The sequence below is a fragment of the Stegodyphus dumicola genome, chromosome 7 (assembly GCF_044657685.1).
Source record: "Stegodyphus dumicola isolate Sdum_Otavi_A_Nest chromosome 7, ASM4465768v1".
Taxonomy (NCBI): Eukaryota; Metazoa; Arthropoda; class Arachnida; order Araneae; family Eresidae; genus Stegodyphus; species Stegodyphus dumicola.
Genome location: NC_140774.1, coordinates 136,952,917 through 136,969,466, shown reverse-complemented (window position 1 = coordinate 136,969,466; position 16,550 = coordinate 136,952,917). Strand labels below are relative to the sequence as shown.

General features: G+C 34.8%; 1 protein-coding gene across 1 annotated transcript in view; it reads left to right on the top strand.

Moving 5' to 3' along the window:
- The window catches only part of LOC118194770 (uncharacterized), a 294,334-nt gene that overhangs the window by 213,130 nt on the left and 64,654 nt on the right, over positions 1-16,550 (top strand). Inside the window, exon 2 of the mRNA XM_085820845.1 lies at positions 9,555-9,687. Coding sequence (XP_085676971.1) covers positions 9,555-9,687 — 133 coding nt within the window. The remainder of the gene's footprint in view (positions 1-9,554; positions 9,688-16,550) is intronic.

Genomic DNA, 16,550 nt, shown 5'->3' with positions numbered 1-16,550 from the left:
GGTATGCCTTCAGGGTAAACAAACCGCAACCTCTCTTCCCAAAGAATCTGAATATAGAAGTACTGAATTGTTGAATCTAATTCATTCTGATTTGTGTGGTCCCATGAGAACTGAATCAATCGGTGGATCATTTTATTTCGCAACATTTATTGATGATAAATCTCGATATGTTCGTGTTTATTTTCTGAAATCTAAGGATGAGGTTAAAGAAGCTTTCAGAAATTTTAAAGCATCTTTTGAAAAAAAACTTAATTCTAAAATCAGAATCCTGCGAACCGATAACGGGCTAGAATATTTAGGGAAAGACTTTAATGAATTTCTTAATGATGCGGGAATAAAACACGAAATGAGCACTCCTTACACGCCAGCCCAGAATGGCGTCGCCGAAAGATTAAATCGCACTTTAGTTTCAATGGCGCGATGTTTGTTATTGCAATCCAATTTGCCTCAGAAATTCTGGGCCGAAGCCGTCAATACGGCTGCTTACATTCGAAATCGCTGCCCAACGCGAGGTTTAAAACACGAAATAAAAACACCTTACGAAGTGATGTTTGGCAGAGTACCTGCTGTCTCTCACTTCAGAACCTTTGGCCAAAAAGCATTTTCGCTAAATAAAAGGCCGGGAATAGGCAAATTTGATATTCGATCTAAAGAATGTATTTTTATTGGCTATTCTGATGAATCAAAAGCGTATAGACTTTGGGATCCCGAGGCATGTAAAGTGATAATAAGCAGAGACGTAAAATTTATTAATGAGTTTGAAAACTGCTGTAGTTATGACTCAGAGCAAGAAATAAATCTGCCTTTCGCTCCGGAGGAAAAAATTATAAATAAAACATGTTGTGATGAATCATCACCTCTGGACGGTAGCGAGTCGCCACTTCACTCTGAAGCTGAAAAGGAAAGCGGAAGTGATTTAGATAGCGAATCAATGCTTCCTATCCTGATTAAAAGGGGGCCTGGTCGACCCAAGAAAATAAAAACAGGTTTGCCAGGAAGGCCTAAAAAGGAATATCATTATACAGTTGTAAATAAAAATGAACAAACTCAAAATGTTGTTGAGGAAAGCATTAATTCTACGGTGCAAGAAGCATTAAATGGACCATATGCTGAAAATTGGCATAATGCCATGCTGTTAGAATATAACTCGCTTGTTCAAGAAAAGGCTTGGGAATTAGTAAAAAGACCTGAAAACAAGAAAGTTATTGGTAGCAAATGGGTTCTTAAATTAAAATATAATCATGACGGCACTATCGAAAAATACAAAGCTAGGCTAGTTGCTAAAGGGTGCGCTCAAATCCCTGGTCTCGATTTCACTGAAAACTTTTCCCCTGTTGCTAGATTAAGTTCCATAAGAACAGTTTTAGCCTACGCAGTAGAACACAATCTCAAAGGTTACCAATTAGATTTTGTAATGGCCTATGTAAATGGAAATTTAGATGAAGGAATCTTCTACATGGAAATTCCCGAAGGTTTTCGCGATGAAACTAATTCAGATAAAGTGTGTCTTTTAAAGAGATCATTATACGGTCTTAAACAGTCAGGACGTCAGTGGTACAAAAAGTTGGATGAAAAATTGAAATCTATGAAATTTAAATCTCTTAATTCAGATAATTGTGTTTATATTAAAAAGACGCCTAACAGTGAAACTATTATAATCGTTTATGTAGACGATCTTATCGTTTTTACCGATTCTCAGCAAACGTATGAAACAATTCGCGATAGTTTAGCTTCTGCTTTCAAAATGAAAGACTTGGGAAAATTACATTATTGCTTAGGAATAGAATTTTACCAAAATGAGAATTCAATTAAAATTTCTCAAAAGAAATACGTTGATGATATTTTAAATCGGTATAACATGCAAAATGCTAAATCTGTGTCTTCACCTATAGATAACAGCAAAAAATTATCAAAAGAAATTAGTCCTAAAAGCGAAAATGATATCGCTGACATGAAAAATGTTCCATTTAGAAATCTGATCGGATCATTAATGTACCTTTCAGTAGCTACTAAGCCAGATATCACATACGCCGTGAATTTCTTAAGTCAATTTAACAACAATCCGGGAAAAGAACATTGGCATGCTGCGAAAAGAATACTTCGATATCTAAAGGGAACCCAAGATCAAGGACTAATTTATACGAAAACAGGAAAACCACTCATCGCCTTTGTGGATGCAGACTGGGCATCAAATGTCGATGATAGAAAATCTTACACCGGTTTTGTATACATATTAAGTGGTTCAGCTATAACCTGGGAATCACGAAAACAACGCAGTGTAGCTCTATCTTCAACGGAGGCGGAATATATGGCTCTGTCTGAGGCCGCCAAAGAAACTGTCTACCTACGTCGTTTCCTGAAGGAGCTGGGTTACAACATAGAACACCCAACAACAATATACTGCGACAATCAAGGAGCTCAGAAAATTACAAAGAACTCTGTGTTTCACTCCCGTACGAAGCACATAGACATTTGCCATCATTTTGTGCGTGAAGTGTATGAACGCGGTGAATTAGATGTGAAGTACATACCTACCAGTGAAATGGGAGCTGATGTGTTAACCAAACCCCAGACTCCTGTTAAACATCAAAACTGTTGTACAATTGTAGGATTGAATACTGTTTAATATGTATTTTGTTTTATTTTTCAGGAATAGGAGAATCAACGTCGAAAGGGGGTATGTTGGCAACCGACGTCGATTCCCCTAGCGCATGCGCATGATAAGCAAGTTCTCTGCTGCGTAATACTTATACTTAGTAGGCAGTTAGCCAAAGTCAATGGTGAGTAATGCATGTAAGCGAGAAGGGCTAAGCGCTGTGTAATATCATGTTTCTACTCTGCTGTTCAACGTCTTCGTAGTTTAAATAAATGTTTGTTATGTACATAGAAGACGTCATTTTATTCTTCAGGTTTCTTGCATATTATGTAGTTACGTATGTGGAATATTAGGAGAGTAAAAAATTAATATTTTAGTTGATTTTTAGCTATTTTAAAGTCCACCGTCCCCTTAAGCGTATTACTTGCGTCTTTCCCCCGCTTGGGTGAATTTTCCTCTGCAACATATGCGTTTCATTCTCCGACTGACGTCGCTAGTGCAATTGAGCTCACTTACTTTGATCCTACATTGCCTTGTTGGAAGGTGGCCTTACTGTGCTCCTGAAAATATGGGAAAACCGCTGGCCTTACAACTCTAAAAAGCAACGTTGATTGTTCAGCATAACACAAAAATTGAAACATACAAAATTGAGTTAGATATGCATGTTAGACACAAGTGGAATTCGTATCCAATTGGGACCCCATACAGTCTTAGCGAACCGGTATGACTACATATTAGGAAAGATTCCATGGAGAGTTCGCCACGATGTTGTCGTATGCTTACATGTCCATGGAGATTTTGAAGCAAAATTCGTCTAAGACGAAAGGTATGGCTCCATTAAAGCATCTATATACCTCGTTCAACACACTGTTATAGTAAACGCCTCTGCTGTACATTTAAATGGAAGAAATATACACTGAAGTGACAAAAGTCATGGGATAGCAATATGCAAATATACAGATGACAGTAGTATTGCGTAGAAAATGTATAAATGCGAAGTGCTTTGGCAGGGTTTTCATTTGTGTTCAAGTTATTCATGTGAAGAGGCTTTGACGTGATTATGGCCGCACGACGAGAATTAACAGACTTTGAACGCGGAATGGTAGTTGGAGCTAGACGCATGGGTCGTTCCATTTCGGATATCGTTAGAGAATTCAACATTCCGAGATCCACTGTGTCAAGAGTGTGCCGAGAGTATCTAATTTCAGGCATAACATCCCACCATGGACAGCGCAGTGGCCGACCACCTGCACTTAACGACCGAGACCAACGACGTCTGCGTAGAGTTGTCAATGTTCACAGACAAGCAACACTGCATCAAATAACCTCAGAAATCAATGTGGGACGTACGAGGGACATGTCCGATAGGGCAGTGCGGCGAAATTTGTCTTCCTTGGGCTATGCCAGCATAAGACCGACTCGAGTGCCTTTACTGACAGCACGACATCGCCTGCCGCGACTCTCGTGGGCTCGTGAGCATATCGGTTGGTTCCTAAACGAATGAAAAACCGTGGTTTGGTCAGATGAGTCACGATTTCAGTTGGTAAGAGCTGATGGTAGGGTTCGAGTGTGGCGCAGACCCCACGAAGCCATGGACCCAAGTTGTCAACAAAGCTCTGTTCAAGCTGGTTGTGGTTCCATAATGGTCTGGGCCGTTTTTACATGGCATGGACTCGGTCCTCTGGTGCAACTGAACCGATCTTTGATTGGAAATGGATACCTTCAGCTACTTGGAGATCACTTACAGCCATTCATGGACTTCACGTACTCAAACATCGATGGGATTTTTATGGATTACAATGCGCCATGTTACCGAGCCACAACTGTTCGCGATTGGTTAGAAGAACATTCTGGATAATTCCAGCGAATGATCTGGCCACCTAGATTGCCCGACATGAATCCCATCCAACATTTATGGGACATCATCGAAAGGTCAGTTCATGCCCAAAACCCTGCACCGTCAACACTTTCACAATTATGGACGTCTATAGAGGCAGCATGGCTCAATATTCCTGCAGGGGACTTCCAACGACTTGTTGAGTCCATGCCACGTCGAGTTGCTGCACTTCACCGGGCAAAAGGAGGACCGACAAAATATTAGGAGGTATCCCATGACTTTTGTCACTTCAGTGTAATGACCGCCGTGCAAATATTCCGTGACCCATCTTACCTTATTTTCAGGTTTCTTATCGTACCGCCCATGTCGTATTTTCAGCGCTAAAGGGGATGCAGCTTTGCTATCCGTATGGGTCATTCCCATAAGATGTCTGTTTTGTCGAGAACTGATGCAACGAGGTTACTATGAGCTCCGATATCAATCCGGTCATGCTTCCTGGATAGAGGAGTTCTACATTGTCATGAGAGCAATCGGATTTAGACCGATGCAACAATTTTGCGGTAAAATAATACGTAATTACGGTACACTGTTATTTTCCTGCAATCAAATTCCATATGTGTTCTGATGCTGCAGCTTTGCAGTACTTCTTAAAGCAGTAGATTTGCGGTGTAATATTGCGCATTCACGGTACCCTGTTATTCTCCTGCAATAAAAATCCATTTCTTGTTAGATGCATGTCCTACATCTGTCTTCTTTTATGCTGATTCTATGTGGTATTACAGGCGCCTATTACTTGTATATACGCTGCAATGCTAATTTTTCCATGCTTTTATATGCTCTGTCTATTATGAAATTTGTTGTCAATCGACTGCTTCCTTCACGTTGTTGCAACTTTAACTAACCATGTTGCAACTCTTAACTAATCCATAATTGATAACCCATTATAGCAATGAATTTTACCTAGTTTTTACCAAAAAGGGAAGTAAATATTTATTTAAATTTAATTTCTTTTCTTATTATAAAATGTCCTTCCTCTTTTTTAAGAGTTAATCGTTCCTTTAAGCGAATTTTAATTCGTGGTTTTCTTTAATAGTTTAAAAAAAATTTTATATTAAGTTACGTTAAATATCAACTGTTCTTTTTTTCCAGACTATGAAAATAGTGTTTAGTTAGATGATGCAGTATGTGAGTGAAACTTCATCAGTGTTTATTTGGTGAATCTTTTCTCATATAATAGCTATCCGATTTCCCTACGACAGCTAGCACAAAACATTCAGAGAAGATCAGGCATAAGAATAAAATAGTAAGGAAAAAGTCTGGCATTTCGCAGTCGACCGCAAAATTTCAAAATAAAGTGTATAAAGTAGAGAGCACGCCTACAATATTTGCATCCATAGATTGGCAATTTTATATTTATAATGTATCTGAGAACTAAATGAGTCCAACCTAGTTTGCCTTCTGGAATTTGATTCCAACAAAGTCGGGATACTTTGTGTTCCATTACACCACTTGTCTCAAGAACCGTGACCGTTTTCAGTATTTTATTTGGTGCTGTCTTGCAATTCCGGCCAACTAAAGACTGTTGTTGTTTAAACAGGGTAAACAATTCCCGTAAAAATACTGTACAATACATGCTGGAACAGCGTCCCTTTTTGAGTACTTCTATATCACCTCAGAATACCATGTGGATAACAAGCCATTTGGTATACAGTATATGCATTATTTCAAAATCACTAGTAACGTAAATTGTGCCCATGTTCTATATCGAAATATTCAAACAATTTTCCCTGTCGTAGGAGTGAACCTTTAACAGATTATGAACTTCGTAACTAAAGATACGTCATGTTTGCCAAAGACGGGGAGGAAAATACTGCGGATAAACACTTCGCTTTATACATCTTTTTCTGGTGGTTACGAACGATAGAGAAATGTCACATTATGCTCTTGCTGTATTCTTCACATACTTCATCATCTCTGAAAATCCATTGCCATTGTCATCGGGAATTCCGATAGTTTCTTCGTGAGTCAATAATATGATTTAGTGTTACAACTCACTTTTAGAAATTGCGCAATTTGTACACATTTTGATGAGGTTCCAGCTTTAAATTAGCTTTGATTCCTTAAATTCAAAAACGATAAATACGTAATTCTTTCCTACTCTTTACCGTAAGTCTAGATTTTTCGCATCATAAATATAGCTGCTTTTTATTGCTTCCAATAGCTGTGCAAATAGCTGATATATGTATTTTTATATCAAGGCTAATGTGGCTACTTTACTTACTTTATTATGTTATACATGCGTATGCAATAACGTCTTAAATTTGTTATTTATTTGTAAGATTGATGAAATATAAAATTGTTTTCTGAGCAATTCGTTTAGTAATGCAATCACCGCTGATATACTGACGCTTTATAAAAGATTTATTTTTGCTACATGTAATAAAACTGAGTTGTTATTCACTGAGAGCTCAATTTCGTATTTACGGGATCTGTTCCCATAAAATTCTCTTTAATCTAGCTTTCAATTGATAGCCATGAATACAGCAGGGAGCCTTGCTTTATTCGTTCGGAGAAGTTTAATTTCCGATCCAATTAAATAAAGGATGCTTTTCACTTCTCACTTATCCCTAATTTACTGTGAATAATGTCAAAAAGGTGAATTCGGCTGACATATACTAAAGCTGAATAACTGACGCATATAACCATGTTTTTGAAATGACCACTGCAGCTCATGGTCCATAAAATGCCTTTTCAAACTTTCTCTGAAAATATTTGAGGATCATCCATTTATCAAACTGCAGTCATGAAAGGATCTTTAATGAAAACTGAAATATTCAAAAAGATAATGTTTAAATAACTCTATCATTTTAAGCAAATTAGCAATAATGAAATAAGTTTTGTATGGGAAGGAAAAAAAAAAGACTCGAGAAGATGTTCGACATCTTGTCGTTGCCCATTTGTTTTTTTCTGAAATCTGTTTCAGAAAGTTCTGTCTGCATTTATTGACAGCTTAATTTGAAGGAAATCCAAGTTTAAAAAATTAGTAAAGAAATTTGCATTAAATTATTTTTCTAAATAAATATTTTACTGTACAATTTTTATCACTTTTATAGAAAAAGTAAATCTTGCACAAAATAAACTTTTAAAGATTTGCTTAGAAATTCCTTTGGTATGTAAGATATAACAAAATACAATAGCTGCGCTAAGAAACAATTGGCGACCTCAAAATTAACTATTTTAAATTTGGTATTCTTTCCTCAAAGTTCATCTGTTCTCCCAAATTCGAGATCTTTTCACGTTGCATAACAATCTAAAATTAATCAATCACAGCCTATCTATACCATATGCACCTACTTAGTGTAAGTACTGCTCGCAAGCAACTACATCATTCCTTTTCCTACCTCCTGCCATGCCAGCATCTACACGCTGCTATGTCCACTTGCCTAAACTGACGTTAAGCGTACATCTATTTAAATACGCATTTAAAATACTACACACACACATACATATATATATTATTTACTTTATGCAATTAATTTAGTCTTAAATTTCTTTTTAACTTTTTAGGATTAATTTTTGTATTATTAAATATTTTATGTTTTTAGATACTTAATTTACATATGCTTTCCGAATTTAAATGCTACTGCAAATTAATTCGTAGCAATAAGTAATCTTTTATTTGAATACAATTGAATTTTCATAATTCAAAATTTAAATTAACGTTATATATATATAACATAGTCAGAAGTAACTGAAGAGCAGGAGGAGCAGGAATTTTGAATGCGTAGAAGTGTTGATCCTTAATGACTAGGAAATTGAAGGCGAATGCAGATTAAATCTTCAGTTTTATTTTGAGCAACATATTGCGGCTACACACAAGTCGGCACATTGAATGTGCCTGTTCAAAAAGGCTTACATTTTTGTAGCACGAAAACAGCAGCAGACAGACGGCAATGTAGCTAGGCCAAAGCGTGGAAAGCAAGTGCGTAATGTTCAGGATGAAATCTCAAGTCAGACTGAGCTATTTTTAGTTCTCAAAGCATTTCGATTGAACAGTTAATATTGCTGTAAAATTACTATTGGCTGGTTGAGTTTAATTTCCATTTACATCATCATAATTACGTAAGAATCATACGACATAGAATAGTCTCGAAATGACGCAGTGCAGAGAGGGGTTACTATTTTTAGAATAGAGAAGGGAAACCAATTTACGCTGCTAATTTAATCTTTTACATATTCTTTATTTTACGTTGGCGCGTACTCAGTATTTATAGTAGCGGTTACGTAATAGGTAAGCATATTCTAGAAGGTACTGGTCCAGGCCATAAGATCCTAAATCGCAGAAAATTAATTAAAGGTTTCTGGTTCGCGTAGAGCAAAGCCATCGTAGTTTTTTATATTTTACATGTATATATTAACTTGGAAAAGACAAGGGAAAACCTACACAGCTGAATTGTTTGATTACCAGATAGTTCGTATGAGATTTTGTAATATAATTAAATGAATTTCGAATTACAAAAAAAGCTGCTGTAATAAATCATTTCCGTGTCACAAATGTTTAATTTTTAAATGGCATTGGAGATATAAACTTCAAGAAAATAAATGGAGAAACTAAACTTTGGCCAGACATTTCCATGTTGCTATCTTCTACAAAGGGGATCTTTATCTCAGAGATTAATCAAAAATATCCGTACACGTTTATCTTAAATGTAGAGGAAATTGGTAAAGGAGTTTAAGTTTTTTATGCTTTAATATCTGCTTTCTCACTCGCACTATCGCACTCCCGCTAGCATAACACTATCATTATTCTATGCGATCAAACACTTAGCCAAATAATGGCTACCTTGAATAAAAACGCATCTTGAATAGAAAAGCTAAAAGAACTCTTAAAAGAGATAACTAGAATACATAATCAGTAAACTCGGTGGCAACGTATCGTACTATGAAATCAAGTCACAGTTGAAGGAAAAATTTGTAAACTTTGTGTGTTAAATTGTGGATGCCTTATTGCAGTTTCATATCATTTCTTCCTCATTCATAATTTTATGTCACTTATGAAATAGTTTAGGTGCATTTATCTTTGAAATTCACTTGGGGCTCAATAATTTGATTCTTTTTCAGCTCATTGTGTATCTGCAGCTCCAAAATGTGATGATAAAGATCTCAAAGACTGCATGGAAGAATTACAAGTCCTTACAAGCAAGCAAGATTTAGCTTTCGCTGAGACAGATGACGAATTGAGTAAAACATGTGGGTAAGAAGTGTTTTGTATTACAGTAAAAATTAATTTCATAGCTGTTATATGTTTTATAATTAAAAACACTGCATATCATTAAATGGAGGTACATTTATAATTGTGTTGCAAAAATGCTATGCATTACATATCTTCTGATAAAAATAGGACTACATTATATCCGCTTCTTTTAAAGACTTATTGCAGTCAAATTCAGAGTGTAGAATGTATTCAACTAAGGAAGGAAACTATAGTTATGGAGATTGAATGATTTCATTTTTACATAATACAAAATATCGGCGAAAACTCACCAGACATTGGTATTTTTGTTCATTTATTACTATTACATTTGTTATTTAATATGGAAAAAGGAACGTGGGATATTGCAACAAACAGGCACCATGGAAAGAAATAAGAAGACACGTATCTCTCTCAGTTTCTTCTCTTCGTATTTGAACGTTACAGTCGCATTCGAAGGTATGGTAAAGACATAACATAATTTATCGGTCCCAGGGGAGAAAATTCCATTGTCTTCACTTAGGAATCACTCTTTCACCACGCTGAGGAGGATTTAGGTTGGGATGTAACAGAGTAACTATATCTATTCCTACGTGATTTTTTTTTATTAAAGCTGAAATAATTGGAAATGTTTTTATAACGATTGCTTTAAAATTGAAAACAATTGCTTTTTATATACAAATCCTTCAGTTTGGCGTAAATATAGATATAGAAGAAGGAAAAGGCACTTCTGTTTGTATATGTCCTTCAGATAGATGATGATTATAATAACCATAATCTTAATAACCACACTTTAAAAACCACATAATACTTAATAGCCGTACTTCGCGCATATCTAAAAAAACTTCCTAACATATAGTAAGAGAAGGTTTGATATATCAAATGTTTTTAAGTTGCTTTTCTAAAATTCTTTATGAAAACACTCCGCAAGTATCATTTATATTTTGTAAATTTACAAGTATCCGATTAAATTTTTAAATATATCTTAAGTAATTTTTATGTTTAATAACATGAATGGAATATAAAAATTATTACTTACAGTGTATTAAAAATGTTTAAAGGATTGTCTATTTTGATACTTATCACCATCATTCTATGAAAACTTCTGCCTCTTTTTGTCTCTAAGAAGTCGTAAATCAACGAAGCTGATTTTTTATCTTTCCTGAGAAGACTTATTCGAAAACATTTTATTTATTCCTCACAAACTACCATCAATACAAAATGCCCTAAAGTCTTGATTCATTATCCACATATACACATGCAGATATTACTTGAGCCTGATTAGCGTACTGTGAGGAAATTCAGAATATATTTAAGAATATTTCTCTTTTATGCTCTATTATAACTAATATAATTTTTTAACTAAAACATCCAAAGTAATTGCTTTTATTTCTTGAATAATATGAGATCTGTAAATATTTTCAGGTCAAAACTCTGAGAAATACTTTCAGAATCTCTTAAAGAATTTACAATGGCTTACATTTGTTTTCGAACACTTGTGTTTTCCAGTTTTATTTGCGAGTATCAGCTACTAAATACTTTATTTTTTCACTATTTTATTCATCACCTTTTTTAAAGCCTGCTTGTTTGGGAAAAAAAGTATACAAAGCACTTTTGGTTAAAACAATTATTCAAAGTTTTCTGAAAATGAGAACTCAAATATGTATTCAGGCTTTCGAACAAACACTTTGTATTTAATCAAACAGGAAGTAACGAAAATAACACTTGCCATTCGGCAAAATGTCCGGCTATTCGAAAGCGAAGTGTTGCCACCGTCTGAAATAAACTAATTATTATTCCCCACACCAGCGTAATGCCATTCAGTAAAGCATAAGCTAATTAACTTTCAGATTTAACCTCTCTTCTACAAGCAATAAACCCAGTTCTTAAAAATAATTTTTCGATTTTTTTAATCTGATTGATTTAAATAAAAGTACATTTACATCATGATATATTAAATACATCATGATATATAAATCAAGTCTAATTAGATATATTAAATACTTTGAAGAAATATCATTAGCTGGAGTCATTAAATTCATTATTTATTTTTTATGATACATCTTTTAGACGGTTGGTCGCTGAGAAATAAATAGCAAATGTAAAATAAATCTATGGCAAGAAATAATATAGCAGATATAAAAGAGAAATAAATATCAAACAAAAAATAAAAGATTAAAAGAGAAATAAATAGCAATTTATTTATCTTATTAAAAGAGAAACACATAGCAAATATTTAAAAAAAAAATCTATGGCAACGCCTGACACTATCGGGAATTCTAAAGCTATGCTGCTTTTAAATATTTTAGGACTTGGCTGTTCAATTTTATATGGCATAAGTGTAAAGAAAGCAATGCGCGATAGTAAAGCTAAAAGGATAAAAACATTGTGTTAGGAAGAGTGAGTCCAACAGCTGGTTAATAACACGCGATGCTCCTCGACAGCATAAAATCTTTAGTAATTCTTTGATGCGCCACTAAAATTTGAGTCCTTTTTAATTTGAATCCTTAAAATTTGAATATTTTTAAGTGTTTTTAATTTGATTTAACATAATTAATTGATTTATTTTCGCAGCAGATAGGAAATTGACATTCAATGGTTTTTGTATACATAATGTAAATGACGTATTGCTAACACTACGTAAAGTAAGCTCAAAATAGTGCAATCATGTTTGGGAATGATTTATTTTAAATTAAATTCTTGAAATACATGTTATTTGGAAATTTTGGGGATTACAGTTCTTTCTCGTATCTTAAAAATTGGTAAAATTATTAAAATTTGACCTTAAAATTAAAAAAAAAATTTATAAAATATCAGATGTCACATATTTCAGACTTACAAATAAATTGTTTGCATTGTGGAGTCATTAGGATTTTTTAGAGGCAGAAAAGATGAAAAATAGAAAACGCCTTCGCCGGGAATCTAACCACGGTCCTCTGGATACCAGCCCAGCGTGCAGAACCACTACACCACGAAGGCAGGCTAGGAAAGTGGGAGAACTACCTTATATACTCCCCTTGTTAAAGGGCGACTGGGGTTTTGGGGGACCTAGTCGCCAAATCCTGGGTGCGGAGAATCATCATCAACAACCCTTTTAGTTCGGGCACCACTCGTAGAGTCATTAGGATTTTTTAGAGGCAGAAAAGATGAAAAATAGCAAACGCCTTCGTCGGGAATCGAATACACGGACCTCTGGATACAGGCCCAGCGTACAGAACCACTACACCACGAAGGCACGCTAGGAAAGTGGGAGAAATACTTATAACATAATATGCTCAATGTTTATGTAAATAAATAATTATTTATAAAATTTAATATTTCAATTTTAATTTCATTATATAATGACTCATCGGTAATTATTCATAACATTAGTTTTGGGTGTATGGGATCAGTAATAACAACGTCATTTATTAGCGCATGTTTGTTGTCGGTTCAAGTTTTATTAGTGAACTGGAAAATAAAGAAATTCCAATCTGAAGTCTTAAATTACTATCTAACACCTGAAAACTAATTTATTATTGAAAATGTCTCATTTTTTTAAATAGGTACAATTAACAAATGTGGGAAAGGGATCATTAGTTTGTTATCCAGATGTTATGTCGAGTATTTTAATTATTAATATGTGTTTTAAGTTATTATTATTCTAGTATTTTTGTTTGCATTCATGTATATTTTAATCTGAAAAAAAAAGTATTCTTAAGCTCTTAAGGTTTTATTTAACTCGTTATTCTTGAGTAGGAATTGTAACAAAGGCGGGAGACGGTTGCAAGGAAACACATCTGGTTTATTGTTTTATGGCCTTTTTATTAACAATGGAGGCAGTAGGGTTGTGTGTCGCCCTTTTAACTCATGGCGTGTGAAACGGAAAACGTCTTCTTGTCGCTTTGTTAACGTTACAGTTTGACTTACTTCAAGACAGTGGGGGGTGTACTAAGCTTAGATAATTGGATTCTCGTAAAGCTTAGTTTCGCTTGTTAGTTGGGGGGGTCCATTTTTTTTCTCACGTTATGTGTACAGATGTTTTTCGAACTACATTGTCAGATTTTCTGGTGTTTGATTCGTCATGGATGTGTCATTTTGCTCAGTTTAGATAACATAAAATTCCGGGATTGGTAAAATTTAATTTTATGATTTTTTGAAAGCCTATGAACTCACAGAGGCGGAGAAAACGAGATTTCCTGGGTACTTGCACCAGGCTAGAGATTATTCTGATTCTGATTTTCAAGAGTAAGAGGAGAAAAAGTGGGGCTTGACCCTTCGGGTCTTGCTCTCGCGGCCGCTAGAACCAGCCGGCAGCGGGTATGATTTTCTCTACATAAGGCGTAGAGCTCAGGAGAAAATTTCGATTCTCTTGTTCCAAGAATTGAAATGCAGATTCTCGTTGTGATCCGGATGTCGTGTTCCTGTTTTTTCCGACTTTGACTTCCTAATTAGATTCTGTTCTAAATGTGCTCGTGCGTTTCGAGGCTTCCAGAATGAAAGAGACACGTGTAGAATCCGTCTAAGGTGTGCGATGCTGTTTATTCTGCCTGTGTCAGCCGCGTCGATTTTTTCATCCTTCCGTGCTCTGGAATTTATTTATTGAAAGGACAGCTTCAGTGGTGTTTCAACCAAGTCATCTTTAAAATTCGCAAGAAATGTCTATCTCCATTAACGAGGATTTTGTGAATAAAGGACAGCTAGAATAATGTGGTGCTCGAGTAAACTTTGGACGCTGGACGATCTGTGGAGCTGTCAAATCACCTTGTTAATTAGTTTACGAAGGTATTCCCGAGTAAAGTGAGTGTTGCGGTTTGGACTTCAACCCGTGAGTGATTTGTTTTTTTTTTTCTATTTGTTTTACTTTAATAATTATCTTAATACTCAAGCAGAGTCGTTATTTTAATGTTTGTTGAAATTTGAGCAATTACTTAAATTAATTAATCGATGTGGAAATTATCAGTGTTCTTAAAGTGAATTACCATGATAAATACTTAAAGTTAGAAGAGGAAATGGGAGAAATACTAGTGTTACACTTATGATACAGTAGAATTTGATAATGTTAATCTTAATTTATGTAAGCTGTAATTTGGTGTAGTATTATGTGTTATTTTGCTTAGAAAAATATGTGGTAGGATTACTGATCAGTTATCCATTATTTAATTATATAATATAGTCAAGAATTTAATAAATATTATTTAAAATTTAATTGCATTTGTGTATTTATCTTGTATTATACTGTGGTCTGTCATGTCCCTCCATTTGTTTGAGCCGGGAGGCTTTTAAGAAACATGGAGTTTAACTGAATTTGGGGTTATTGATTTTTCCTTTGAATAGGTTACTCACAACGCAAACCTAAAAGTTAAATTGTACTACCACTATACAAATGTTTATAAGAATGCCGATATGATATATGAATGTGTTCCGAATGTTCTATATTTTCTTTTTGAGTATTTTGTTCCGGCACCATAAATTAGTTCCAGTAAAGTTTTAAAATTATGAAAATCCTAAACTTTCAGATATTTAACACAGATACAGATGACAGTAAGCCAATGATGTAGAATAAGAATTTTGCAATCAACGAATTGTAGAAAGTTGCTTTATTAAAAGTTGCTTTTACTTGTTGCAAAACATGTTTCGAAAGACCAAGTAAAATAATTTTTATGCTTAACTCTATGCAGTATTCAGCAATGAATTTTATAACTGTAGGGGTTTATTTTAATTTTCTAATAGTTACTTTTATTTTTTGAATAAGTCGTCCTTTACTTCCTTGTTTTCCGCTTACAACTCCCTACCAGAATGAGTTTCCAGGATCGTGTTTTATGTAGATGAGCGAGAACCAGTTTTTAAGTTTAAGCCTCAGTCACTTCAGTAGAAAAGCGAAGAAGTTCTTAATAGAGCGTGTTCCGCTTTCTGGCCACGTCGTTACTTTAAATTCTAATCTTAGACTTTTCGGCCACATTGCTACGTGCCTGCTAATATTTCGCCCGCGATCTTTAATAAGGGTCAACTCTGTTAGTCATTGCCGTGCAGTTTCCGCTGGTTTTAGTGTAGATAATATCAGTTTCTTATTTCCTACCTTAAGTTAAAGCCCAAGTGGAGGCTTACTGTAAGCCCAAGAGAGGCCATCTGTTAAATATCTTCAATTGGAATTAACATATTTCGCTCAAGCAGTAGCAAACGTCACCAGTTAAAGCATGGGATTTCAGCTGTGACAACACAGTATAGATTCGAGAAGATCCGACAAAGTAAGTGGGTGTTCCTGCGGTAACCACCAATAACGCCGAAAAGGAGCCAAGTCCTGTCATGTCCAGTAGTCGAGTGGACTCTACACAAGCACTGAGGACAAGTCTAAAGTAGCCGAGTGGATTGTAGGGAGATCCAAAAAACTTTTATTTGTGATCGTTTCAAGAGGACTTGTAAGCGTTAGTCTTAGTCACGAGTTGAGTAAAATACGTCCGAGAGAAGCTATGTGGCAACATAGAGTATCTCGTAGATTGAGGGATTGTACCATGAGATGTCCAGGTCCACCTAAGATTTTTTTTTTAAAATCTTCTTAGGTTGCGTTAAGTTTCTTCAATTTAAGTTGTATCAGTAATAAACTGTGTTTTAGTTTAACCTTTTATGTTAACTATAAAATTACAGATTTGAAGCGGAATATTTGCCAATTTTAAGGAATTAAAGTGATAGGATATGTCCAAAATTTAAAAAACACTTTTTTTTTAATGTTTCCGAAGTATTTTTCTATGTCGGTTTATAAAAGTTAACATTACAGAGTACGAGTTTTAAGGTGAGTGTTGTTTTCTGACAGAGATATTAGAAAACGGATGTACGTGTGTAAAGGGCATATATCATTAATTTCACAAAATACTTTTAGCATTTCTATG